The sequence below is a fragment of the Pleurodeles waltl genome, chromosome 12, assembly GCF_031143425.1.
Source record: "Pleurodeles waltl isolate 20211129_DDA chromosome 12, aPleWal1.hap1.20221129, whole genome shotgun sequence".
Classification (NCBI taxonomy): domain Eukaryota; kingdom Metazoa; phylum Chordata; class Amphibia; order Caudata; family Salamandridae; genus Pleurodeles; species Pleurodeles waltl.
In genome coordinates, this window is record NC_090451.1 from 8,627,933 (window position 1) to 8,654,028 (window position 26,096).

Here is a 26,096-nt window from a genome sequence, read left to right on the forward strand (position 1 = left end):
ATTCAGGAAGGTTGCGTGGTCCCTTCCAAGGGCAGTAATTATTCCTCGTGCACAACAGATTCCTCTGGCAGTGTGCACCATGCAGTTCAGTATCACCAGTCCTGCGTCCCCAGAAGCGTGCATCTAGTTTGCTGCATTGTGGTACCAGTAGTTATACTGTAGTGTGCCTTTGAAGTTGGGTGAGGTTCAGAAGGTTCCCCTTTGAACCACAGATGTTTCCTCTGAATTTCAGTCCTGTCTGCCATGGGGCTGTGGAGTTCAGATTATAATCTTTAGTGGGGCCATGATCTGGCTCTCAGAGGCCTAGTGTCAAAACCTCTCCTTCCAATCTATCCAGCCAGGCACTCAGATGGCAGATGTCTGTTGTTACAGTTGTGTGCCCAAGGTTTCTAGCTGTTGCTGGAGAACGCACAGATGTGCTCCCCCAGCCTCCAGTGTGGACTGAGTCAAATTTAAAAGGCACACAAAGAGTTTTAGAGCAGAGAAATGCCCACTTTCTCGGAGTGGTGGTTCTAAGTTGTTATTGACAAAACCACTTTTACCACAAAAAGGGGTTTGTCAGGATGAATCCAATGATGGTAAACCTTATGAGGCTGTTCCACTGCAATCCACTACTGCAGCCAGGAGTAATTGCAAACTTCCCCCATGTTACCCTATGGGCAGAGCAGCTCTTATGCGGAGTGAAAACACCTGTGGGTATTTCTCACTCCCGGGGCATGTGTGTCCTTGCGCACACAAACCTGTAATGACAAGTTGGACACCTGTTTAAAAACACCATAGATAAAAGTGCGCACACATAGACCTGCTGTGACACGCTGGACACATGTTTAAGAACACCATAGGTGCAAGTGCGCACACACAGACCTGCTATCTCAGGCTGGACACATGTTTAAGAACACCATAGGTACATGTGCGCACACACAGGCCTGCTATGACATGTTTAAGAACACCATAGGTACCAGTGCGCACACACAGGCCTGCTATGACAGGCTGGACTCATGCTTAAGAACACCATAGGTGAAAGTGCGCACACAGGCCTGCTATGTCAGGCTGGACTCATGTTTAAGAACACCATAGGTGAAAGTGCGCACGCAGGCCTGCTATGTCAGGCTGGACTCATGTTTAAGAGCACCATAGGTGAAAGTGCGCACACAGGCCTGCTATGTCAGGCTGGACTCGTGTTTAAGAACACCACAGGTGAAAGTGCGCACACAGGCCTGCTATGTCAGGCTGGACTCGTGTTTAAGAGCACCATAGGTGAAAGTGCGCATACAGACCTGCTATGTCAGGCTGGACTCATGTTTAAGAGCACCATAGGTGAAAGTGCGCACACAGGCCTGCTATGTCAGGCTGGACTCATGTTTAAGAACACCATAGGTGAAAGTGCGCACGTAGGCCTGCTATGTCAGAACACCATAGGTGAAAGTGCGCACGTAGGCCTGCTATGTCAGGCTGGACTCATGTTTAAGAACACCATAGGTGAAAGTGCTCACAAAGGCCTGCTATGTCAGGCTGGACTCATGCTTAAGAACACCATAGGTGAAAGTGCGCACGCAGGCCTGCTATGTCAGGCTGGACTCATGTTTAAGAGCACCATAGGTGGAAGTGCGCACACAGGCCTGCTATGTCAGGCTGGACTCATGTTTAAGAGCACCATAGGTGAAAGTGCGCACACAGGCCTGCTATGTCAGGCTGGACTCATGTTTAAGAGCACCATAGGTGAAAGTGCGCACACAGACCTGCTATGTCAGGCTGGACTCGTGTTTAAGAGCACCATAGGTGAAAGTGCGCACACACAGGCCTGCTATGTCAGGCTGGACTCATGTTTAACACCACCATAGGTGAAAGTGCGCACGTAGGCCTGCTATGTCAGGATGGACTCATGTTTAAGAACACCATAGGTGAAAGTGCACACACAGGCCTGCTATGTCAGTCTGGACTCATTTGTAAGAACACCATAGGTGAAAGTGCCCACACACAGGCCTGCTATGTCAGGCTGGACTCATGTTTAAGAACACCATAGGTGAAAGTGCGCACACAGGCCTGCTATGACAGGCTGGACTCATGTTTAAGAGCACCATAGGTGAAAGTGCGCACACAGACCTGCTATGTCAGGCTGGACTCGTGTTTAAGAGCACCATAGGTGAAAGTGCGCACACACAGGCCTGCTATGTCAGGCTGGACTCATGTTTAACAACACCATAGGTGAAAGTGCGCACGTAGGCCTGCTATGTCAGGCTGGACTCATGTTTAAGAACACCATAGGTGAAAGTGCACACACAGGCCTGCTATGTCAGGCTGGACTCATGTTTAAGAACACCATAGGTGAAAGTGCGCACACAGGCCTGCTATGTCAGGCTGGACTCATGTGTAAGAACACCATAGGTGAAAGTGCCCACACACAGGCCTGCTATGTCAGGCTGGACTCATGTTTAAGAACACCATAGGTGAAAGTGCGCACACAGGCCTGCTATGTCAGGCTGGACTCATGTTTAAGAACACCATAGGTGTAAGTGCGCACACAGGCCTGCTATGTCGGGCTGGACTCATGTTTAAGAACGCCATAGGTGAAAGTGCGCACACAGGCCTGCTATGTCAGGGTGGACTCATGTTTAAGAACACCATAGGTGAAAGTGCGCACACAGGCCTGCTATGTCAGGCTGGACTCATGTTTAAGAACACCATAGGTGTAAGTGCGCACACAGGCCTGCTATGTCAGGCTGGACTCATGTTTAAGAACAGCATAGGTGAAAGTGCGCACGTAGACCTGCTATGTCAGGCTGGACTCATGTTTAAGAACACTATAGATGAAAGTGCCCACACACAGGCTTGCTATGTTAGGCTGGACTCTTGTTTAAGAACATCCTAGGTGAAAGTGCACACACAGGCCTGCTGTGACAGGCTGGGCACATGTTAAATTACACCATAGGTACAAGTTCGCACACACAGGCCTGCTGTGACAGGCTGGGCACATGTTAAATTACACCATAGGTACAAGTTTGCACACACATGCCTGCTATGACAGGCTGAATGCATGTTTAAAAACACCATAGATGAAAATGTTCACACTGGTAAGCACCACTTCCTAACATATATAGGAAAGGCACGCACACTTTCACACTGTACAATGTTTGCAGTGTCTCTAACACTGATGACAGTAGCCCTGAGGCCACTGTGAGAGATTCAGCAAAACCTAGGAGAAAAAACAAAAACGTTTCGGGACCACTACCTCAACATGTCAGGTCTAACACAGAGAATCAGTGTTAGAGATACTGCAATCAGTGTTAGAGATTCTGCGATCAGTATTAGCAATACTGCAATCCGTGTTAGCGATACTGCAATCAGTGTTAGAGGTACTGCAATCAGTGTTAATGATAGTGCAATCAGCGTTGGAGATAACCAAAGCTCTCCAGGGGTAGCTCAGGCTTATCAAGGAGGAGTGTAATATACTTACAATACCACAGTAGTTAGTCAGTGATTGTCACACAAGAAAGAACCACACCAGATGTTGCAAAAATAAAGTTTTCTTTATGACAACACTTCTGTACTAACATTGGTGTATCTCCACGTGGAGATATCTACACACAAAATAATCACTTAGCAGCCAGCAGGAAAAGCATAGAAGTGGACCAGGACTGGGGTCCAGGGGACAGTGTCCAGGCCACTTGGAAATGTTCAGCCGGTGCAAATTGGCAATGCCCACCCTCTAACAGGTGACGTTCCTGCGGGTGGGTGAAGGATGAAGTTCAGCTGCGGAGTCCAGGGGATGTAGGAGATCCTTGAAGTCACCCACAAGATGTCCCATGTCGGTTGCCAGATTGAAGAAGGGTCAGTAATCAGCAGGACCACAAACAAGCAATGGGAAATGCAAAAGTCGTTACACAGCAGTTGGCAGGTTTTTGGGGAGCAGCAAAATCCATACGACTCAACCCTTGGAGGAAAGTCAAGGCTCGCCCTCAGCAGGAAGGAGAGTGAGCAGGAATTATTGGAGCCCCCACGAGTGACGAGTGACCCACTGGCAGCAGGCACAGAGAGAGGTGTGTCAGCAGCACCACAAAACAGGAGTACCACGCCACAGGAGCAGCTGAGTGGAAGCTGAACGTGAAGTTGCAGAGTGCTGGCGGCTGGGGTTTCTTGGCGCTTGAAGAGCTCATGGAGGAAGAGTCAACAAGCCTTGGTAAGAGCAACAGTTGCTGCACAGTAGTTCCGTTCCAGCGGCAAAGGCCCACCGTCTCTCAAGCTGGTCCGAAGATAATGGGGACCCGGAGAGGACCAAAGAACCACCACTTGTGTTGCCACTAAATGTCCGTGGGACAGCAGGTTACTCCAGCCAGTCGTTGTCGTCTTGAGGTGCCTACAGTTCCTTCACTCCAAGGGAGATTCCTTCTTCCTTCTTGGATGCACACAGAGTCCTTGTGACTCTGGAGTGACCCTGGAGGATGCGCAGCCATGGATGTTGCAGAAATCTTGCAGGAGCTGGAGAAACAATGTTGTAGTGGGAACCCTCTCAACTGGATACTGTTTTGTTTCAGTTCCAAAAGCAGACCAGCAGCGGTTCCAGAGGCTAGGAGCAGAAGAGTCTTCCAGAGAGTTCCTGGAGTAAATCCTTTCTCAATTAATCTGAAAACCTATGTAGGAAGTTGGCTCTGTATGTACTATTTCAAAGTGAGAGATAGTGTGCACAGAGTCCAAGGGTTCCCCTTAGAGGTTGATAGTGCATTAGAAGTGTCTGATCTTGCCACTATTTTGTGGTAGTGGGGTCGAGCAGTAGGCTTATCAGAGGGTAGTGTTAAGCATTTGTTGTACACACACAGGCAATAAATGAGGAACACACAACCAAAGACAATTCCAGGCCAATAGGTTTTTATATAGAAAAATATATTTTCTTAGTTTATTTTGAGAACCACAAGTTCAAGATTTGAAGTAAATACATAAAATGCAAGGTACTCCACACAGGTAAGTTAGGAACTTTGAATTAGAGCAATAACATATACAGTTTTTGTTAAAATGGCAATAAGCTATTTTAAAAGTGGACACTGCAAAAATCAACAGTTCCTGGGGGAGGTAAGTAATGGTTAGATTGTGAGGTAAGTAAGACACTTACAAGTCTTAGTTCCTGGGCATAGGCAGTCCACTGTTGGAGGTTCAGGGCAACCCCAAAGTTACCACACCAGCAGCTCAGGGCCGGTCAGGTGCAGAGGTCAAAGAGGTGCCCAAAACACATAGGTGCCTATGGAGAACAGGGGTGCTCCAGTTCCAGTCTGCCAGCAGGTAAGTACCTGCGTCCTGGGGGGTTTCAGACCTGGGGGTTTTTGTAGAGCACTGGGGGGGACACAAGTAGGCACACAAAACACCCTCAGCGGCACAGGGGCGGCCGGGTGCAGTGTGCAAAGCAGGCGTCGGGTTTTGTATAGGTTTCAGTGGAGGGACCCAGGGGTCACTCTAGCGGTGCAGGCAGGCTCAGGGGGTGCTTCTCGGGACAGCCACCACCTGGGCTAGGCAGAGGGTCGCCTGGGGGTCATTCCTAGACTGAGGTTTGGTTCCTTCAGGTCCTGGGGGCTGTGGGTGCAGTGCTTGGTCCAGGGGTCGGGTCCCTTGTTACAGGCAGTCGCGGTCAGTGGGAGCCTCTGGATTCTCTCTGCAGGTGTTGCTGTGGGGCTCCAGGGTGATCGTCTCGGGCTCCTCTCAGTCGCCAGGGAGTCCTCCCTGTGGTGTTGGTTCTCTGGATCTCGAGCCGGGGTCGTTGGGTGCCGTGTGTGAAGTCTCACGCTTCTGTTGAGAAGAGTGAGTTCTTTGAAAGTTGCTTCTTTGTTGCAAAGATGTTGCTGTTTTTGAGCAGAGCCGCTGCTCACGGGAGTTTCTTGGTCCTTGGGGTCAGGGCAGTCCTCTGAGGCTTCAGAGGTCACTGGTCCCTGTTGGATGTGTCGCTGGTTGCAGGTTTTCGACTCTGGTGACAGGCCGGTAGGGCTGGGGCCAAAGCAGTTGTCGTCGTCCATCGTCTCTGCACTAAATTTAGGGAGGTGTTTAGGTCTGGGAGGGCAGTAGCCAATGGCTACTGTCCTTGAGGGTGGCTACACCCTCTTTGTGCCTCCTCCCTCTCCATTCCTAATCCTATTGGGGGAATCCTCCAAAATCAAGATGGAGGATTTCTAAAGGCAGGGGTCACCTCAGCTCAGGACACCTTAGGGGCTGTCCTGACTGGTGGGTGACTCCTCCTTGTTTTTCTCATTATCTCCCCTGGACTTGCCGCCAAAAGTGGGGGCTGTGTCCAGGGGACGGGCATCTCCACTAGCTGGAGTGCCCTGGGGCTTTGTAACACGAAGCTTGAGCCTTTGAGGCTCACTGCTAGGTGTTACAGTTCCTCCAGGGGGGAGGTGTGAAGCACCTCCACCCAGAGCAGGCTTTTGTTTCTGTCCTCTAAGGGCACAAAAGCTCTCACCACATGGGGTCAGAAACTCGTCTCTCAGCAGCAGGCTGGCACAGACCAGTCAGTCCTGCACTGAACAATTGGGTAAAATACAGGGGGCATCTCTAAGATGCCCTCTGTGTGCATTTGTTAATAAATCCACTGGCATCAGTGTGGGTTTATTATTCTGAGAAGTATGATACCAGACTTCCCAGTATTCAGTGTAAGCCATTATGGAGCTGTGGAGTTCATTTTTGACAAACTCCCAGACCATATACTTAATATGGCTACACTGTACTTACAAGGTCTAAGAATAGACTTAGACACTGTAGGGGCATATTGCTCATGCAGCTATGCCCTCACCTGTGGTATAGTGAACCCTGCCTTAGGGCTGTAAGGCCTGCTAGAGGGATGACTTACCTATGCCACAGGCAGTATTTTGTGTGCGTGGCATCCTGAGGGGGATGCCATGTCGACTTTGCCTTTTTCTCCCCCCCAACACACACAATCCACAATGGCAGTGTGCATGTGTTAGGTGAGGGGTCGCATGGGGTGGCACCACATGTCCTGCAGCCCTTTGGGACCGTCCTTGGTCACAGGGCCCTTGGTACCGCTGGTACCTCTTACAGGGTACTTATCTGTGTGCCAGGGATGTGCCAATTGTGGAACAATGGTAAATTTTTAAGTGAAAGAACACCGGTGCTAGGGCCTGGTTAGCAGGGTGCCAGCACACTTCTCAGTCAAGTCAGCACTAATATCAGGCAAAAAGTGGGGGGTAACTGCAACAGGGAGCCATTTTCCTACAACCTACCCTTGGGGGGAGTCCTTAATTGAACCTACAAGGGGGTTGATTACTATCTGCAGTGACCCACCTATCAGAGGGGGTCAGGGATGTCATCTACCTAGCCTAACCAGTCAGTGCTCCCAGGGGCCTCTGCCTACCTTGCTTCCAAGGTGGCAGAATCAACCCGCCACCTGGCAGAGCTCTCTGCACCTCCCTAGGAGAGGAGCTGGATGGGGGGGTGGTCACTCCCCTGTCCTTTGTGTGGTTTTGCACCAGAACGGGAACAGAGGGGTTCCTGCACTGGTGCAAACCGGTTTATGCAAGCAGGGCGCCAAGTGTGCCTTTCAAAGCAGTGTGGTGGTACTCAGAAGCCACCCAAGTCAAATGGAGAGGTGGTCACACCTCTCCCTTGCAGGATATCAGGCTCATCAGCAGGAGGACAGAACAGTGTCTGGGGTTGGCAGCAGCATGGCCTGGTATGCAGACCCTGCACGGCTGTATAGCCAGGGTACATGGTATCATGCAACAAGTACTGGAATTGGTGTAGTTGCATGATTCCAACATGTTTTATACCAGACATGCCTAGGTTTGGAGAAGCCATTATGTGGTCCACTACGTACCTTAAGATGGCCACACTTACAAAGCCCGGGGAATGGCCTTTAGGTTTGTAGAGGCTGTCCTCATACTGAAAACCATGCAACCTGCCCTGTCAAGGGCAGTTACCGCAATATAAGGCAAGCCTTATATACAAAGTGAAAGGTGTACGCACTGTTTCACACAGGCTGCAATGGCAGGCCTGCAGACAGTTTGCATGGGCTCTCATGGGTGGCATAATACATGCTGCAGCCCATGGGAGGCCCCTGCTAATTTTTGGGTATAAGAGCTACCATACAACCAAATTTAAAAGAGAGAGCACAGGCACTGGGTTCAGATTAGCGGGATCCCAGTGTACTACAGTGTATGCTAGAAAGATGCTACTTTCCTTCACAATTTCCGCTTGCTAGGAGGTCTTTCGGTGAGATTCTCACAGGCAGTTGTGATCATTCACAGTCAGAAGGAAAGTCTATTCAAGTGGCACCAAATCAACTTGAGGAGCTGCGCCGTCTGGCACACCAATTGGTGCCGTTCGCGCCCATTTTTCAAAGCTGCCTATGCTCCCAGCACTGAATCAGCGCATCAGCACAACTTACCTATTCCCACCCATTGGTGGAAGTCTGCAGAATCCACGGAGTGTTTATGTAACTTCGTAGAATTCTGCTCGTTCCACCCACCCCTACTTATTACAAAAGAGGGGGACAAAATTAGACAAATTTTGTTATTGAGGCCATTCTATGTTAGCTACTTTTATAAGGTTTAAAAAATACACAATAAACCAAAACCCTTGCATGAGTAAGAACATATTAATTCCTAAAGCAACTGTTTAATGTTATTATTTTTATGGTGAGTAAGTCATTGTCGTCTTTGTACTTAATCAGAAATACTGTTGATTCTTTCCAGCGTGCCCTTTCTCCACACGCGGGTGCATGTGTCACTCATGCCGGGAGACAGATGATGTATGTTTACCTAATGTTAACAGTGTCAGTTGCAGGTACATCCCCCTGAAGAGTTTCAGATCCTGACCTAAGGACACATGTGTGTCTACTTCTCAGTATGCTGATTGCATCACCGGCCCCTTGTTCGGGTTTGGCCTACAGTACATCCCCAAACGTCCATGAACTCCCGAGGTGGGCTGTGTAACACTAAAAACTTTGTCTTATTGGAACTGAGTGACCTGCCCTTTGGGATTCTTATAGGGATCTTGGAAGTGTTTCCAGTATTCCTTGTTTGGAGTCGAAGCGAGCGTTAAACTCTATTCAGTTTTGCTAGCAGCAAATAGAAAGATTTCATGGCTAAACAAGGCTATTGCAGTTGAATAACTGGGGGCAGATGATATGCAGTGCGCTGCTGGTAGCAATAAAGTATGAGAAGCTTGTTAAGGAGAGGACTGTGGGCCAGAGGTGACAGAGGCTACAAAAAGTCTGTGTTTAGAACCTCAGGGATGGAGATTCTGGTCGCCCTGATGGAGGCAATGATAAAAAATGTCCATGCAGGTCTGGGAGATGGTAAAGTACTCACATAGAACTCATCTCTTGTTCTTTTGTTCAGGGAAGGAAAATATGGACACGCAGCTTGCTTTGGCCTGCAGCCAGGGTGTCTGTTGCCAGACGGTACAAGACAAATATCAGTAGCTGCCATGGTCGCCAACTTCACCAAACCAACACCGGACGCACCTTCCCTTCTTCAGCACGATGAGGTGGAGACCTACTTCCACGAGTTCGGACATGTGATGCACCAGCTGTGCTCCCAGGTAATGACAGGCCGTGCATGCATTGGCTTTGTTCTGACACCGTAGAGTGCTTAGAAGCCCATGCTCCGCATGACCAGCTGTGTGAGCTGCATATTACTCTCAACCCCCACCCTTCACTTGTGATCATGCTAGCTCTTGCTCTGGACAGTGGCCATGCACCCCAACTGGGGCTGGGTCTTAGAAAAACCTCACAAAGTTAACAATACCAACCAGCAAAGGACCATAAAGTGCTAGTTGAAGCTGCAAGGAGACTTGTGCTGCTATATAATGCTGAAGAAATGTCCACAAAGAGAGAGATGGGTCAGCAAGAGGTAGACAAGCTGCGTGTTCACTGATTCACACATGCGCTGTAAAGCTCTTTGTAAACGTCCTCACAAGGCAAGAGACAAGAGTGTGACAGTTTACTTTAAAAAAGGCATCTGGTACCACCAATTGTTTGTGCATTAGTGGGGAAGGGTGACGAATAGATTCACGCTGCAAAAGAAAATAAATTGAAATAGTTACTAACCAGTAGGAGTCGTTTTGCAGCCTGAAGAGGTTTCTGGATTCTGCCATCTAGTGATCGGGTGCAGGATTGTCGTTCTTTCTTCCTTCTTGACTGTGTTTTGTTCCTGTTGTGTGTGTCGTCGACCACTGTTTGTTCTTGTGCACAGTAGCCATCTTCTAATCCTTTTTTCTGTCTCTCGGAATCTTCCCTTTCCTCGTTTTACTTTTCTTTTCTCTTCCCCGCCTGGCTGCATTAACCTCCCATTTCTGGGGCGGTGGGTGGGTCACATGCGAATCCAGAAAATGTTTCAGGCTGCAAAACTGCTCCTACTGGAAAGTAACCATTTAGTTTTCAAGCATGAATAGTTTTCAAGCATGAATCTTTTTCTGGATTCACATGCTCTATATTAGATTATGTAGCGGTATCCCTTCCCTTGGGTCGGTTGGGTTTGAAATAAGGAAGTGTTTACAAACAGGTTCCGTAGTACTCTTTGTCCCATCTGTGCCTCCTTGTTCATTTGAATTTCCACTGTAATGTTTTGTGAATGTGTGAGGATGTGCCCATGTTGCTGCTGCACAGTGTCTCCAGAGGTACGTTTGCTCAGAGCACTAATGTTGCCCCCTTTTTCCTGGTTGAGTATTCTCCTGGGTGTGTGGGTTACGCATCCCCGCCCCCAAGCAGCATGTTTGAGTCATGTCTACAATCCATCTTGAGATTTTTCCCTTTGTTACTGGCGACCCCTTGGTTGATTTTGTGAAGCATACAAATAACTGGTTTCCCTTGCGAAACTCTCTGGTTTCTTGCAGATGGTATATTAGGCTCTTCTTACATCCGAAGTGTGTAGAGCTCTTTCCATTTGCGTCTGTTGCTCCTTGAAGAACACCAGTAGCTATATGTTTTGATTGACATGGAAACTGCTGATTTCCTCTGCTGACTACCTTAAGTAGGAATTGAAGATAGGTCCTGAGGACCACCTTCTCCTTGTGTATTTGTAAGTAGAGTTACTGTATTGTTGGTGCTTGCAGTTCGCTCAGTCTCGGCCGTGCGGAAGTGAAGTAATAGTTATTAAGAAAGCAGATTTGATTGTGAGTAATTTGAGATCTGCCTTCTGGGTAGGCTCAGAGTGTTTTGTCATAAATTGAGTTACCACTGTGTTTAAGCTCCACATTGGAGCTGGAACTGATCTTGGTGGGGCCGTTCTCTTTGATCCTTCTAGGAACCTCTTTACTGCTGGTGATGCGAAGGTACCATCACATGAGGTACCCCTGGTGTACGGCACTATTGCTGCCAGGTGTGCCTTCAGTGATGAATAGGTTAACTCACTATTCAAGGAATGAGTGGGGTAATTAGTACAGTCTCTAGTCTAGTGATGGTTTCCATTCGTTTGTTGTCTGTGCACCAGTGGATATATCTTTCCCACTTTCCTATGTAACATGGTCACATGATAGGTCTTCTTGCTTCCCTAGGAATTTCCATTATTTTCGGCATTCGATGTAAGTGTCCGAACCTTGTGTATTCAGGCGCCATGCCGCAAGAATGAGTGTTGCGGGTTCCGGCAGATACACCTTCCTTTTGTGCATTGTTAGCAGGTTCTTCTCTGCTTTTGATTGAGCCCTGGACAACGTGAGCAGTTCACAGTACCAGGCCCGTCTGGCTCATTGAGGGGCTATCAGGACGAGATATGTCCTGGCTTTTTCCAGGATCTTTGTATTAAGGGGATCGGTAGAAAAGCATAAGCAAATCTCCCTGACCAATTTGGTGACAGACAATTCCCTTGTGAGTGGTGGTGTGGAAACCTGGAGGCAAAGTTTTGGTGTTTTGTGTTTTCTGCTGTTGCGAACAGGTCTGTTGTCAGTCTTCCCCGGACCTTGAATATCCTCTCCAGTCTTTTGTGCTTCACCTTCTGTTCGTGTGAGTGTATTTCCTGTCTGCTTAGTCTGTCAGCCTCTGTGTTTTCCTTCCCTGGTAGGTGGACCAGGGGTGTGAAATTCAATAAAATATCTACTTCTTCGTGGGTCAGGTTGCGTCTTAAATCTACTTGTCCCATGAAAACATCTACTTGTCCCTTTGGTGGCACGTAGTGCGGCGACAAACTATGGCAGCAATCTCATTATGTAAGAGCTCGATAATAGCTTCTCTGATCATGCCAGGGCTTTACCATAGCAGGGCTTGAATACTTGCGATGTCAATCCCTACTATAGCAATTTCCTTCTTTTGCCACCTTTCTGCAGATCTACAAACTGGGGCTGGGGAAGCAGTAACCAATAGTTCCAGGGCTGGAATGCCTTTGAATCTGCAAACCTACTAACTTCTATGTTTTAAGAATTTTCACCAGCTCTTCTCTAATCTTTTCCCATAATGAGAAAGGTTGGAAATTTACTCCTGACAGGGGCATAAGTAGACGTTCTTCCAGGGTTTGGAAAAAAAGGGAAAGTGAGCTTGTGCTCAATAGATTTTCTCATGGACAAATCTACACATGTGTAGGAAGCTGGCTCTGTATATACTATCTTAAAGTAAGAGAGAGTGTCACAGAGTCCAAGGGTTCCCCTTAGAGGTAAGATAGTGGCAAAATTAGATAGTTCTAATGCTCAGTTTTGTGGTAGTGTTGTCGAGCAGTAGGCTTTATCAGAGGGGAGTGTTAAGCATTTGTTGAACACACACAGGCAATAAATGAGGAACACACAGGGGAAGCGTTATTTGTCCTGCCGCCCCTAGCACACCCTGCGGGGTCAGCATTGTTTGAGGGGCCGAATGGGCGCCTGCCGTTGCTGCAGGAGTTGGCTAGACCTCCCCCAATTGCCTCCAGGCACCGGGGCGTCCACCAGCAGCCCTGCAGGATTTGGGTGGGTGCTGCCGCATCCAAGCAGGAGCTAGATGGGTGGATGCCCAGCAGCACTGCAGGAGCCAGATGGGCTACCCACACGCCGCTGGAGCCCCTCCGCCGGGGCACGGTGGACCTTGTGAGTTAGGAGCCCCACTGACAGGCGGCCCCTTTCTCTAGAGCGGCTCTCGCCTTGGTCGTAGAACTGATGCTCGAGAAGTGAAAACAAATGCGTCCGAAGCAGAGAAAATACTGACGGGGAAGGATAAGTTACTTACCTGTAAATCCTAGTTCTCTTCCAGGGGTATCCTCATCAAAGTCATAAACATTGAATATTCCCGCCCTTGTGCGGGGACCCCGGAGCATATATAAAATACACACATACAAAGTATGAAATATGCACGAAAAAAAAATATATATAGCATTTTTAGTAGACAAATGTTCATACTAAACTCATATATACATGTGTAAAACAGCAATGCAGGCTATAATCATAAACAGGCTAAAATGCTTTATTTCTATGGAGTTGTTGTTTTTTTTTTGTTGTTTTTTTAAATCTTTCCAAAATTACAATAAGAGAAAAAATATCTACCAAAGCCCCACAACTGGGCTTAGGGAAATAAGCAGTAGTAATCATCAGAGAAAAAAGAGGAAAAAAAACTACATTGAAAAACAATGGAGCATTCTTAGCCAATAGGCTGCATGCAGGTTAACACAGGAGAACCATAAAAACTTTGGCACCGTGCCTTTAAGACCCTGAGCACCTCCAGTATCCCACCATGCCTCACGGGTGAAGGAGAGGTGACAGTTGGTTCACAGTTAGGTCAGTACTTTTTTACGGTGACAAGCTGTGTAGCCGATTCGAAAGATAGTCTGTCCTGCACTTCTAGGAGACGTGCGTCCGGGGAGGAGGGTGGGTTGTTTATGACTTTGATGAGGATACCCCTGGAAGAGAACTAGGATTTACAGGTAAGTAACTTATCCTTCTCTTCCAGGGGATCCTCATCAATAGTCATAAACATTGAATAGATCAGCAAGCCCATCCCTTGACTCTGCGGACTGTCCAATAGAAGTGCAGGAATAGATATGTATCATGCAAACAAATTTCTCAGAGAGCCCTGCCCCACTTGGGCGTCTGCTCTTGCATCTGAGTCCAAACACTAATGTCTAGTAAATGTATGTACAGACTTCCATGTAGCAGCCTTACAAATTTCAGCGATTGGAACATTATTAAGGAGGGCAGCAGTAGCCGCCTTTCCTCTTGTCGAATGCGCCTTAGGTCTAGCAAGTAGTTGTTTGTTAGCCAACTGGTAAGCATTAACAATACAAGAAACTATCCATCTTGATATGGTTCGTTTAGATGCTGCCTCTCCTGTCCTCAAATGACCATAATTTACAAACAAGTGGTTGGAATGTCTAATCAATTTTGTTTTATCCAAATAAAATTTTAGCACTCTTTTCAGATCTAGGGAGTGCAACGCTTTCTCCGCCGGAGTCTCCGGATTGGGGAAGAAAGTTGGTAGAGAAATAGTCTGATTGATGTGGAATTCTGACACCACCTTCGGTAGGAATGATGGGTGAGTTCGCAGAACTACTCTATTGTCGTAAAAGACTGTGTACGGTTCTTTGGAGGACAAAGCCTGAATTTCACTGACCCTCCTTGCGGAAGTGATGGCTACCAAAAAAGCCGTCTTCCACGTAAGGTGTTGCAAAGAGGCTTTGTGTATAGGTTCGAAAGGAGGGCCCATAAGTTTTGACAGTACTATGTTCAGCTCCCATGGAGGGGAGGGTTTCCGAATGGGCAGAAAAACTTTTTTCAAACCTTCTAAAAAATCCTTGACTACTGGTTTCGTAAAGAAGGATTCCTGAGAAGGTGACTTAAGATAGGCTGTAATGGCAGATAAATGTACCTTAATAGATGATACCTGCAGACCGGATTTTGCCAAATGGAGTAAGACAGACAGTATGACCTCCTCCTGAGCTCGTATGGGATTCTGACCTTGCTGACAGCACCATATGTAGAACCTCTTCCACTTAAACGCGTAAGAACGCCGCGTGGAAGGTCGTCTGGACTCCTTCAAGATGTTCATGCACTCCTGCGAGAGCCCTAGGTGCCTATACTGCAGGAATTCAGGAGCCATGCTGTCAAGCTCAGAGAGGGTAGGTTGGGGTGCAGGACCCTGCCCTCCATCCTGCTCAGAAGATCCGGTCTGCACGGCAGCCTCCTGTGAGGTTGTTCCGATAGGTTGAGGAGATCTGTGTACCAGAACTGACGGGGCCATTGCGGAGCTATGAGAATCATTCTGGTGCTGCATCTGTAAAGTTTGTGGATCACTGCCGGTATGAGGGGGATCGGTGGAAAAGCGTAGAGAAATATCCCTGACCAGTCAATCAACAGGGCATTCCCTCGAGATCCCGGACAGTAGAACCTGGACGCGAAGTCTGGGCATTTCTTGTTTACCTCGTCTGCGAAGAGATCCAATAGAGGCCGACCCCATTGAGCGAAGATGTCTTCGCCGACTTCGCCGTGTAGGACCCAATCGCGGGCGTCCTCTAGGTGTCTGCTCAGGAAATCTGCTTCCACGTTTTGTTGACCTGGAAAGTGAACCGCTGTAAGCGACATTCCTCTGGCCAGGAGCCAATGCCAGATTGTTTGAGACTCCCAAGATAGGGGTAGGGATCTCGTTCCCCCTTGTCTGTTCAAATAATACATTGTGGTTGTATTGTCCGTTTGTATTAGGAGAGATTTCCCCTGAATCGAAGGAGCAAAAGACTTGAGAGCTAGATGGACCACTCTGAGCTCCAGCAGATTGATGTGGTACGTCCTTTCGTTGTCGGACCACAGGCCCTTAGCTTGAAGGGGACCTAGATGAGCCCCCCATCCCTGAAGAGACGCATCCGTTACCAGAGTGTCGGATGGAATTACCTGGGGAAACGGAGCCCCTACTGACAGGTGAGGTCTGTGCATCCACCATTGCAATGACTGACGTGCTGCTATCGGCAGCCGCACTCTGTCCTCCCAGCGACCTGTCCTTTGGCTCCAGTTGTTCTCCAACGCCTCTTGGAGGGGCCTCCTATGCAGCCTGGCATTTGGGACAATGAAAATGCATGATGCCATGGAGCCCAGCAGAGATGTCACCTGACGGGCCGTAGGTGCGTCGGATTTTAACAGGTCTTGACACTTTTTCTTTATTGATAATAGTCGTTCCTCCGAAGGATACACTCTTTGGAGCTCTGTGTTTAGTATTGCTCCCAGGTAGTGGAGGTTCTGCGTTGGAATCAAGGTGGACTTTTGGTAGTTGACCTGAAGACCTAGAGACTCAAAAACCTTGAGCACAATGTCCCGATGCGTTCTCGCCTGATCCGGAGAGGAGGCTTTCAGTAGCCAGTCGTCCAGGTATGGGTAAATGAAGATTTTTTGTTTTCGTAGATGTGCCGCTACCACTGCCACGCATTTCGAAAAAACCGCGGGGGCAGATTTCAGGCCGAATGGTAGCACCTTGAACTGATGTGCGGTGAGGCTATCTGAAAGCGCAGGAATTTCCGATGCTTGGGAACTATCGGGATGTGAAAGTATGCATCCTGCAGGTCGATGGAGCACATCCAGTCTCCCTGATGTAGCTGAGGGAAAATCTGGTGAAGAGCCAGCATTCTGAACTTTTGCTTTCTTATGTACTTGTTCAGTAGCCGTAAGTCCAGAATTGGTCTGAAAACGCCCTCTCGGCCTTTCTTCGCCACCAGAAAATAGCGGGAGTAAACCCCCTTCCCTCTGTGCGCGAGTGGAACTTTTTCTATTGCTTTCTTTCGTAAAAGGGCGAGAGCCTCTTTGCACAATAGGCTGACGTGAGACGGCTTGCATTTGGCTGGTGGCAAGTGCGGTGGAGGTTGCCTGAAAAGAAGAGAGTAGCCATTCTCGACAATGTTGAGCACCCATTTGTCTTTTGTTATAGCACGCCACTCGTGAATAAAGTCTGTGATACTTACCCCCCCCCCCCCACCGGAGTGGTGCACAGTGTTAAGGGAAGCGAGTCCTCATTGTTTGCCGGCGCGTTGGGTGTGGACTGTTGTGGTCTACTTGACCCTCGTGGCCTTACGGGACTGAAAAAGCGGGCGTCCTTGCCTCTGCTGTGGCCTCTGGGACCAGTGAGGGGTTTGAACCCTCTGCTGGAAAGGGCGCCTGTCATAAGGCCTATACCTTCGCCTGAAGTCCTTCTTCCTCTCCAGGCCTACTGCCCTAATGGTGTCCACTTCCGTCTTCATGCGCGCCATTTCTTCGTCTGTATGGGTACCAAACAGCGAGTTCCCGTTGAACGGAAGATTTAGGATACGCTGTTGTGCTTCCTGTTTTAATCCAGTCAGTCTCAACCAGGAAGACCTTGCACAGATCCCATGTGCGTATCCATGTGCAGCTAAGTCTGCCCCATCTGCCGCTGCGCTGAGGACCTGGTTGGAAACCAGACATCCATCTTGAAGGATCTCTTGAAAGTCCTGCCTGTCCTCTCTAGGTAACTTTTCTGTGAACCTGTTCAGAGAGTCCCACAGTGAGCGGTCGTATCTGCCTAGAAGTGCAGACGCGCTGGAGACCTTCATCATAGATGCCGCCGTGCCACACATTTTTCTCCCCAGAGAGTCTAGATGTCTGCTCTCCTTGTCCGGTGGGACCGTGGAGGATGATGCTACCGAGTAAGTCTTTCGGGCTGCGGCCAATATGACCGAGTCCGGCGGCGGATCCGTTCTGAGAAATAAAGGGTCTTGTTCAGGTGCTTTATATTTTTTCAAAATCCTAGCAGGAGCTGATTTGAGGGTGGCTGGCGCTAAAAAGGTGTCCATGGTTGGTTGCAACAGACCAGGCACTAGCGGCAGTAGCTTTTTCGAAACCGCTCTATGCTGTAGAGTCTCAAAAATGACAGATGAGGAGGTTGATGGTTCTGGAACCTCTATATTTAGCTTCTGCGCTCCCCTGACAAGCACCTCATTAAAAGTAGTGATGTCGTCCACCGGTGAAACCCTAGCTGGTAGAGAATCTGTTAAGGTGGGGGAGTAACTTCTGAGAGATGACCCTGACGATGACCAAGAAGGCGACCTTCTGTGTCTTGATCGTCACCTGGATCGCCGCTGGGAACGAGATCTGCTGCGAGATACTGTAGCAGAGCGCCCAGGCCTCGTGGTCGGCTGGCAAGAAGCAGAACGAGCCCGTTCTGCTCGCGTTGTCGGTGATGGTGTTCTCGGGAGAGAGGCAGTAGGAGAGTACATCCTTGAATACTGGGAGTCTGGGGAGGCCGTTGGTCTATTAAGGCTCTCCAACCATCTTGGTGACAAATTGATGGGTGAGACATGCCCCGACGATGCCGCTCTCGACCGAGATGAACCACTTCTTATGGAAATCACTGGAGATGGAGTGGTCTTTTCTGCTGGCGGAAGCCGATGCTCTGCTCCCTGCGAGACATGTAAAACCTGCGTCGACAGCCGTAATGACGTCGAAGGGAGCGCCGGCGGTTGTTCCTGCCTCGACGTTGAGTGTCTTGACGTCGAACGGCGATCTCTGGACCGCGACCTGCTCACCGTCGTGTGCCTCGACGTCGAGCGGTGGGCAGTCGACGGCGGATGTCCTCGCTCTCGCTGTTGGGGCGATTTCGACGTCGCCTTTCTTGACGTCGAGGGGCGCGAGGCCTTCGGCGGCGAATGTGCACGCCGGTGATGGCTCGACGTCGATCGGCGGGTTGCCGTCGACGGAGATATGCCCCTGCGGTGGCCATGTTCTCTCGGCGTCGTATCCTTCGACGTCGGTCGGGTCACCGTCGACGGCGATCTATGACGGTGAGATGGTGGTAGCGACGACATTGACGGGGAACAAACAGGTATCTTCCTACCTGCTGATGTTGATCTAGCCTCTCTCTCCTGAGAGTGGCTTGTTGGCTGTCTGGGAAGCGAAGAGGATGATGTTTTCTGCCTCTCGTGAAGCCCATGAAGCCTGATCTTTTCTCTGTCCTTCAGAGTCCTCTTCGACATGTTCTTGCAGTGTTTGCAAGTGTCAGGGCAGTGACTCTGAGGCAAGCACACAATGCAGAGAGTGTGTGGATCTGACTGGGCCTTCTTCTTCCCACAGGAAGGGCATTTCACAAAAAGTGAAGGCATTTTTCAGTCAGGAAAAAACTTCCAGACTCAGACAATGATGTTAGATGTCGAGTAAAGTAGGAAAAAAACGCTTTTTAAAGTATTTTTCTAAGAAAAACTCAGAAAAACTGAGAGCTCAATGCTCCAGGATCCTCTCAGAAGAAGCCAGAAAAAAGAACTGACCTAACTGTGAACCAACTGTCACCTCTCCTTCACCCCTGAGGCATGGTGGGATACTGGAGGTGCTTAGGGTCTTAAAGGCACGGTGCCAAAGTTTTTATGGTTCTCCTGTGTTAACCTGCATGCAGCCTATTGGCTAAGAATGCTCCATTGTTTTTCAATGTAGTTTTTTTTCTCTTTTTTTCTCTGATGATTACTACTGCTTATTTCCCTAAGCCCAGTTGTGGGGCTTTGGTAGATATTTTTTCTCTTATTGTAATTTTGGAAAGATTTAAAAAAAAAAAACAACTCTATAGAAATAAAGCATTTTAGCCTGTTTATGATTATAGCCTGCATTGCTGTTTTACACATGTATATATGAGTTTTGTATGAAAATTTGTCTATTAAAAATGCTATATATATATTTTTTGTGCATATTTCATAATTTATATGTGTGTATTTTATATATGCTCCGGGGTCCCCGCACAAGGGCGGGAATATTCAATGTTTATGACTTTGATGAGGATTCCCCTGGAAGAGAAAGGACCAACATCCGGCGTGAACTAGAGCGCGAGCCCCAACAGACAGAGGGAAGCGTCAGGAACAGTACTAAAAGAAACCGCGTTGCGTGCCCATACACAGGCATTGGGTTTTACTGCCGACCGAGGTGCGTGAGCCAACAACATACATCAGGACAAATCCCAGTCTTTGGAGCAGTGTGTGCGCCGTCAGAGAAGAGGCACGAACACTGGACAGAGGTGCGCGAGCCAGCAACAGAAAATGGAGCGAGTTGCTTTGGAAGAGGTGTGCACGCCCTGGGGCAGGATTTCGGTGCTGCTCTGTTCTGCCAACTGATTAAGTGACTGCCTGGCTGGCTGTTGCTTTGAGGCTCTGAGACGTTGAAGCCTGGTGTGGGACTTCATCCCCCAGGCTCCCTTTCCACCTATCTGGCCTCATAATTAATTGCGCACTTTACGCTGCCCGTCTTCACCCGTAATCGCCTGAAAGAGGCTGGGCTAATTTCTGATGTGAGCAGTAAGTACAGAAGATTTTTATTTGGTAATTAAGGATTTATTTACCACTTATGCAGCCATCTGAAATGAGGAAACGGAAAGCCATTGATACCGCTGCCCCCATGAGCGGTATCATTTTTTTTTAGGAAAAGAGTAAGTAACCAAGTAAGCACAGGCACCCCCAAAGACTTGAGCCCTCTCCATGTTATTGATTTATTATTTGAAGAGGTCGATGCCTTATTAAAAACTAATTCTCATTTATCGCCTACTCGTAGTGGAGTGCTTAGGAAGCAGAAAATCCCTGAAATGTTCACAAAGAGCAAGAGGACACAGGCTATTTCTACTCCTGCTGAGACCAGTACGACCAAGGATACCCAGGCTTTAGGGGGAAATCCCTCACACACTCCTTTGCACCATTATGTTGTGATCTGGGAACCGTGACATGTCAGAGGGACGCTTTATCTACGGGTGCTGAGACTTTCCCCTTTCCATTAAGCCCAGTAGTCAGGGTGGTTCCCAATATCTTGTGTTCGAACCGATTTGAGCAATTGACAGAGGTTGAAGATCCACCGGCTCGCATAATACATTCTGCAATAGGAACTGCTACTGATATTAACACTTCGACTACCTCTCCTTCTGTTCACGAGGGCTTACATCTTTTGGGTAAAGGGACTGATTTAGCTATTGTTCTCCAGAAAATTGATGAAATAAAACCCCTGGTGTTAATATTAATGGGACTTATGAAGGAGAATATAATGCAGAAAAATAGTTGTAGATGTCAGCAGCCACATGGGGAGATAAAAGAGGATGGGAGTATTGTTCCATTAAAGTTAGGACTAGAAATTGACACCCAACCTCAAGTGTCAGCTCAGCCCCCACCCTTAAACAATCCAATCTCATCTAGCATCGGGGATAACCAGGTAGCACCTGCCAATGCCAGGTGGAAGCACAATCAAGTTCCCAATTTTAGGAATCATGAGGGATCTCATGCCCCTGCTTCCGCTCAGTTACATGTTACTAATGATGGGCCAAGGAGAGAGGATATCCCCCTGCCTCCTGGTAGTAAGGATAACTCCCTTATACCCTCTGCCCATTTTTTCAAATCCTATACTGATATTAATACTCAGTACGATCAGAGTTTGGGGATGGGAGGTACTGATTGTACAATGTATATGATTGATGTGCCCAAGATACCGCTTGGTGCTTTTGAGAACCATGAGTCGTTGATTAATAAAGCCATTCATTGGCTACGCACCCGACGCAATTGTCCCTCAGTTATCCGCTCTGATATTCTTAAGGTGGAAAGATGTTGCGTACCAGGGTCTATGTATGATTTTTTTATCAGTGGTGGAGCAATTAATGGATTTTGAAGCGCGTACTCATCACTTAAGGGTCTCGAGAGGGATTGGTATTAGCCTTGCCCCCCACCCTCCTTGTACTTGTTCTAAGAGGTACTCTGTCCCCATTCCAGTTCATCAATCTCATATGGAACCTAGAACGCCCCCTGCATCAATAGTCTCTCGATGACTAAATGTTGCTCAGGAGGTGCCTCTGGGGGTACCTCAAGGGGTTATACATTCTGAGGGGCCTGTTACTCCTATTGTTAATTCTGGGTTTCCTAAGGCTGAGATACTGTTGATGTCATGGAACCTAGCAAGATTAGGCAGGAAACTGAGAGATCCAGAGTGGATTACTTATATTAACAGCCAGGATGTTTGTTTATTTCAGGAAACTTGGGCTGAGGAACAGATATATATATAGAAAGGGTTTATGTCGTATAACCTCAGAGAAGGGTTTAGGTCGCGCAAAAGAAGGTTTATTGATGTTATTAAATAAGAAGTTACACTGTGACTATTCACCATTAAAGATGAATTCTGTGGATATTATGGGAGTTCAACTTACATTCCATCAGGATTTTAGGATCATTTTAATTAATGTTTATGCCCTTCGGTATCTAGGGGATTGGAGTCTCAGACATTATGTCAGTTGTTTGAAATTTTTGATTCTTTGCACCCCTCGTTTTTGTTAGCAGTAGGAGGAGATTTGAACTGCACTTTTGAACCCTCGATTATTAATAATGGGTTAACTGATGAAGAAGATGAATTGTGGGGAATCCCGCTATTAATGAATGAGCCAATGTACTTATTCCCGTATGGCCACTCAGTTGGCTACACTTTGTCTAAAATATGGGCTTAGGGCATGCAATGGACGCACACTCTCAGATTCACATATGGCACCCACGTTCAAAAGAGGTCTATCTTCCAGTACTATTGACTACTTCTTAGTGTATGTTAGGTTGTGGCCTCTACTGGAAGATATGAAGGTGGAACCCCGCTGCGAAAGCGACCATAATCCCTTGCTTCTTACCCTACGTGGAAATTTATTCAGGAGATCCTCACACACTCAATGTACAGTGATTCCTACTCCATTGCCGAGCAGTAATCATAGAAGAGATTGTTGGCCAAAGGTATTGTCCAATCCCTATTTAATAACTGGGATTTATAAAGCTTTTTATTGATGTGCAGGTTCTTTGAGTCTGGAGACAGGCCGATAGGGCTGGGGCCAAGTCAATTGCTGTCTCTGTCGTCTCTGAGGGTCTTTCAGGTTAGCAGTCCTTCTTCTTCCTTCAGGTTGCAGGAATCTGATTTCCTGGGTTCTGGAGTGCCCATAAATACTAGATTTAGGGGTGTGTTTAGGTCAGGAGGGTAGTAGCCAATGGCTACTGTCCTGGAGGGTGGCTAAATCAAATCAAATCATTAACATTTATAAAGCGCGCTACTTACCCGTGCGGGTCTCAAGGCGCTAGGGGAAAGGGGGGGTTACTGCTGCTCGAATAGCCAGGTTTTTAGGAGTCTCCGTAAAGTGGAGTGGTCCTGGGTGGTCCTGAGGCTGGTGGGGAGGGAGTTCCAGGTCTTGGCCGCCAGGAAGGAAAAAGATCTCCCACCCGCCGTGGAGCGGCGGATGCGAGGGACGGCAGCGAGTGCGAGACCAGAGGAACGGAGGAGGCGGGTGGGGACGTAGAAGCTGTGGCATCGGTTGAGGTATTCCGGTCCCTTGTTGTGGAGGGCTTTGTGAGCGTGGGTGAGAAGTCGAAAGGTGATAATTTTGCTGACTGGGAGCCAATGCAGGTGTCTCAGGTGAGCGGAGATGTGGCTGTTGCGGGGTACGTCGAGGATGAGGCGTGCCGATGCATTTTGAATGCGTTGCAGGCGATTTTGGAGTTTGGCTGTGGTCCCGGCGTAGAGGGTGTTGCCGAAGTCCAGGCGGCTCGTGACGAGGGCGTGGGTCACGGTTTTTCTAGTGTCGGCGGGGATCCAGCGGAAGATCTTGCGGAGCATGCAGAGGGTGAGGAAGCAGGCGGAGGACACGGCGTTGACTTGCTTGGTCATGGTGAGAAGAGGATCCAAGATAAAGCCGAGGTTACGGGCGTGGTCTGTGGGGGTCGGTGCGGTGCCGAGCGCCGTGGGCCACCAGGAGTCGTCCCAGGCGGACGGGGTGTTGCCGAGGATGAGGACTTTCGTTTTTTTAGAGTTCAGCTTTAGGCGGCTGAGCCTCATCCAATCTGCGACGTCCTTCATACCCTCTTGTAGGTTGGTCTTGGCGGGGTCCTTGGTGAGGGAGAGTATAAGTTTGGTGTCGTCGGCGTAGGAGGTGATGATGATGTCGTGCTTGCGAACGATGTTGGCGAGGGGGCTCATGTAGACATTGAAGAGTGTCGGGCTGAGCGATGAGCCTTGTGGGACGCCGCAGATGATCTTGGTGGGTTCTGAGCGAAACGGAGGGAGGTAAACTCTTTGGGAACGATTTGAGAGGAAGGAGGCGATCCAGTCCAGGGCCTGGCCTTGGATCCCGGTGGAGCGGAGGCGGGTGATTAGGGTGCGGTGACAGACGGTGTCGAAGGCAGCCGAGAGGTCGAGGAGAATGAGGGCGACTGTTTCACCGTTGTCCATCAGGGTTCTGATGTCGTCAGTGACTGAGATGAGGGCGGTTTCCGTGCTGTGGTTGGTTCGGAATCCGGTTTGTGAAGGGTCGAGCAGGTTGTTGTTTTCCAGGAAGGTGGTCAGCTGTTTGTTGACGGTCTTCTCTATAACCTTGGCTGGGAAACGCAGAAGAGAGATGGGGCGGAAGTTTTTCAGGTCGCTCGGGTCAGCCGTAGGTTTCTTTAGTAGGGCGTTGACTTCGGCGTGTTTCCAGCATTCGGGGAAGGTAGCAGAAGAAAAAGAAGAGTTGATGATGGTCTGGAGGTGCGGGCGATGATGTCGTCAGCTTTGTTAAAGATGAAGTGAGGACAGGGGTCCGAAGGGGCGCCGGAGTGGATAGAGTTCATGATGGATTTGGTTTCTTCAGTGTTGATGTGGGTCCAGTTGTTGAGGGTAATGGCTGGGGGTGTGGGTTCGGTGGTGTTATGTTGGGTCTGTTGTCCGAAGCTGTCGTGGAGGTCGCTGATCTTGCGATGGAAGAAAGTGGCGAGGGATTCGCACAGATCCTGTGAGGGCGTGACGGCATTGGCGTTGGGGTTGGGGTTGGAGAACTCCTTGACGATGCTGAAGAGTTCTCTGCTGTTGTGGCTGTTTTTGTCCATTCTGTCAGTGAAAAAGTTCTTTTTAGCAGCGCGGATCAGGCGGTGGTGTTTGCGGGTAGCGTTCTTGAGGGCGGTCATGTTGTCCGTGGTGTGGTCCTTGCGCCAGGCCTTCTCGAGGGTGCGACAAGTTTTCTTTGATTCTTTGAGGGTGTCAGAGAACCAGAGAGGTTTTTTGGTGTTGGTCTGTCGATGCGTGCGTTTGATGGGAGCAAGGTTGTCTGCGCAGTTGGAGATCCAGTTTGTGAGGTTGAGGGCTGCGTCGTTGGGGTCGGTGGTGAGGGTGGGTTGGTTGGCGGCGAGTGCTGAGAAGAGTTGCTCTTCGGGGATCTTGTTCCACTGTCGACGCGGGATGGGTTGAGTGCGGAGGTGGCGGGTCTCGCGTCGGAATGTGAAGTGGACGCAGCTGGCGGTCGGTCCAGTGTAGAGCGGAGGTGTGGCTACACCCTCTTTGTGCCTCCTCCCTGAGGGGAGGGGTGTCACATCCCTAATCCTATTGGGGGAATCCTCCAAAACTCAAGATGGAGGATTTCTAAAGGCAGGGGTCACCTCAGCCCAGGGCACCTTAGGGGCTGTCCTGACTGGTGGGTGACTCCTCCTTGTTTTTCTAATTATCTCCTCCAGCCTTGCCGCCAAAAGTGGGGGCTGTGTCCAAGGGGCGGGCATCTCCACTAGCTGGAGTGCCCTGAGGCATTGTAACACAAATCCTGAGCCTTTGAGGCTCACTGCTAGGTGTTACAGTTCCTGCAGGGGGGAGGTGTGAAGCACCTCCACCCAGTGCAGGCTTTGTTTCTGGCCTCAGAGAGCACAAAGGCCCTCACCACATGGGGTCAGAAACTCATCTCTCAGCAGCAGGCTGGCACAGACCAGTCATTCCTGCACTGAAGGATTGGGTAAAATACAGGGGGCATCTCTAAGATGCCCTCTCTGTGCATTTTTTAATAAATCCAACACTGGCATCAGTGTGGGTTTATTATTCTGAGACGTTTGATACCAAACGTCCCAGTATTCAGTGTAGCCATTATGGAGCTGTAGAGTTCGTTTTTGACAAACTCCCAGACCATATACTTAATATGGCCACACTGTACTTACAATGTCTAAGAATGGACTTAGACACTGTAGGGGCATAGTGCTCATGCACCTATGCCCTCACCTGTGGTATAGTAAGGCCTGCTAGAGGGGTGACTTACCTATGCCACAGGCAGTATTTTGTGTGCATGGCATCCTGAAGGGGGTGTGTCTTATCCAGGTGTCTGGTTGACACCTGTTCGGTATAAGTCAATAAGGACGCTCAATGAAGGACCACACGCCAATTATAAATACAATTTAGCTTTGCTAGAATTGCAGGTAAAATGTAGGCATTTAGCACATTAACAATAGTAGAAT

At 48.8% G+C, this 26,096-nt stretch overlaps 1 protein-coding gene across 4 annotated transcripts in view; it reads left to right on the forward strand.

Annotated features, from left to right (window-relative positions):
* The window catches only part of THOP1 (thimet oligopeptidase 1), a 236,187-nt gene that overhangs the window by 158,992 nt on the left and 51,099 nt on the right, over positions 1–26,096 (forward strand). For all 4 annotated transcript variants that reach the window (XM_069215804.1, XM_069215806.1, XM_069215805.1 and 1 more), the window contains exon 9: positions 9,336–9,537. In XM_069215804.1, coding sequence (XP_069071905.1) covers positions 9,336–9,537 — 202 coding nt within the window. The remainder of the gene's footprint in view (positions 1–9,335; positions 9,538–26,096) is intronic.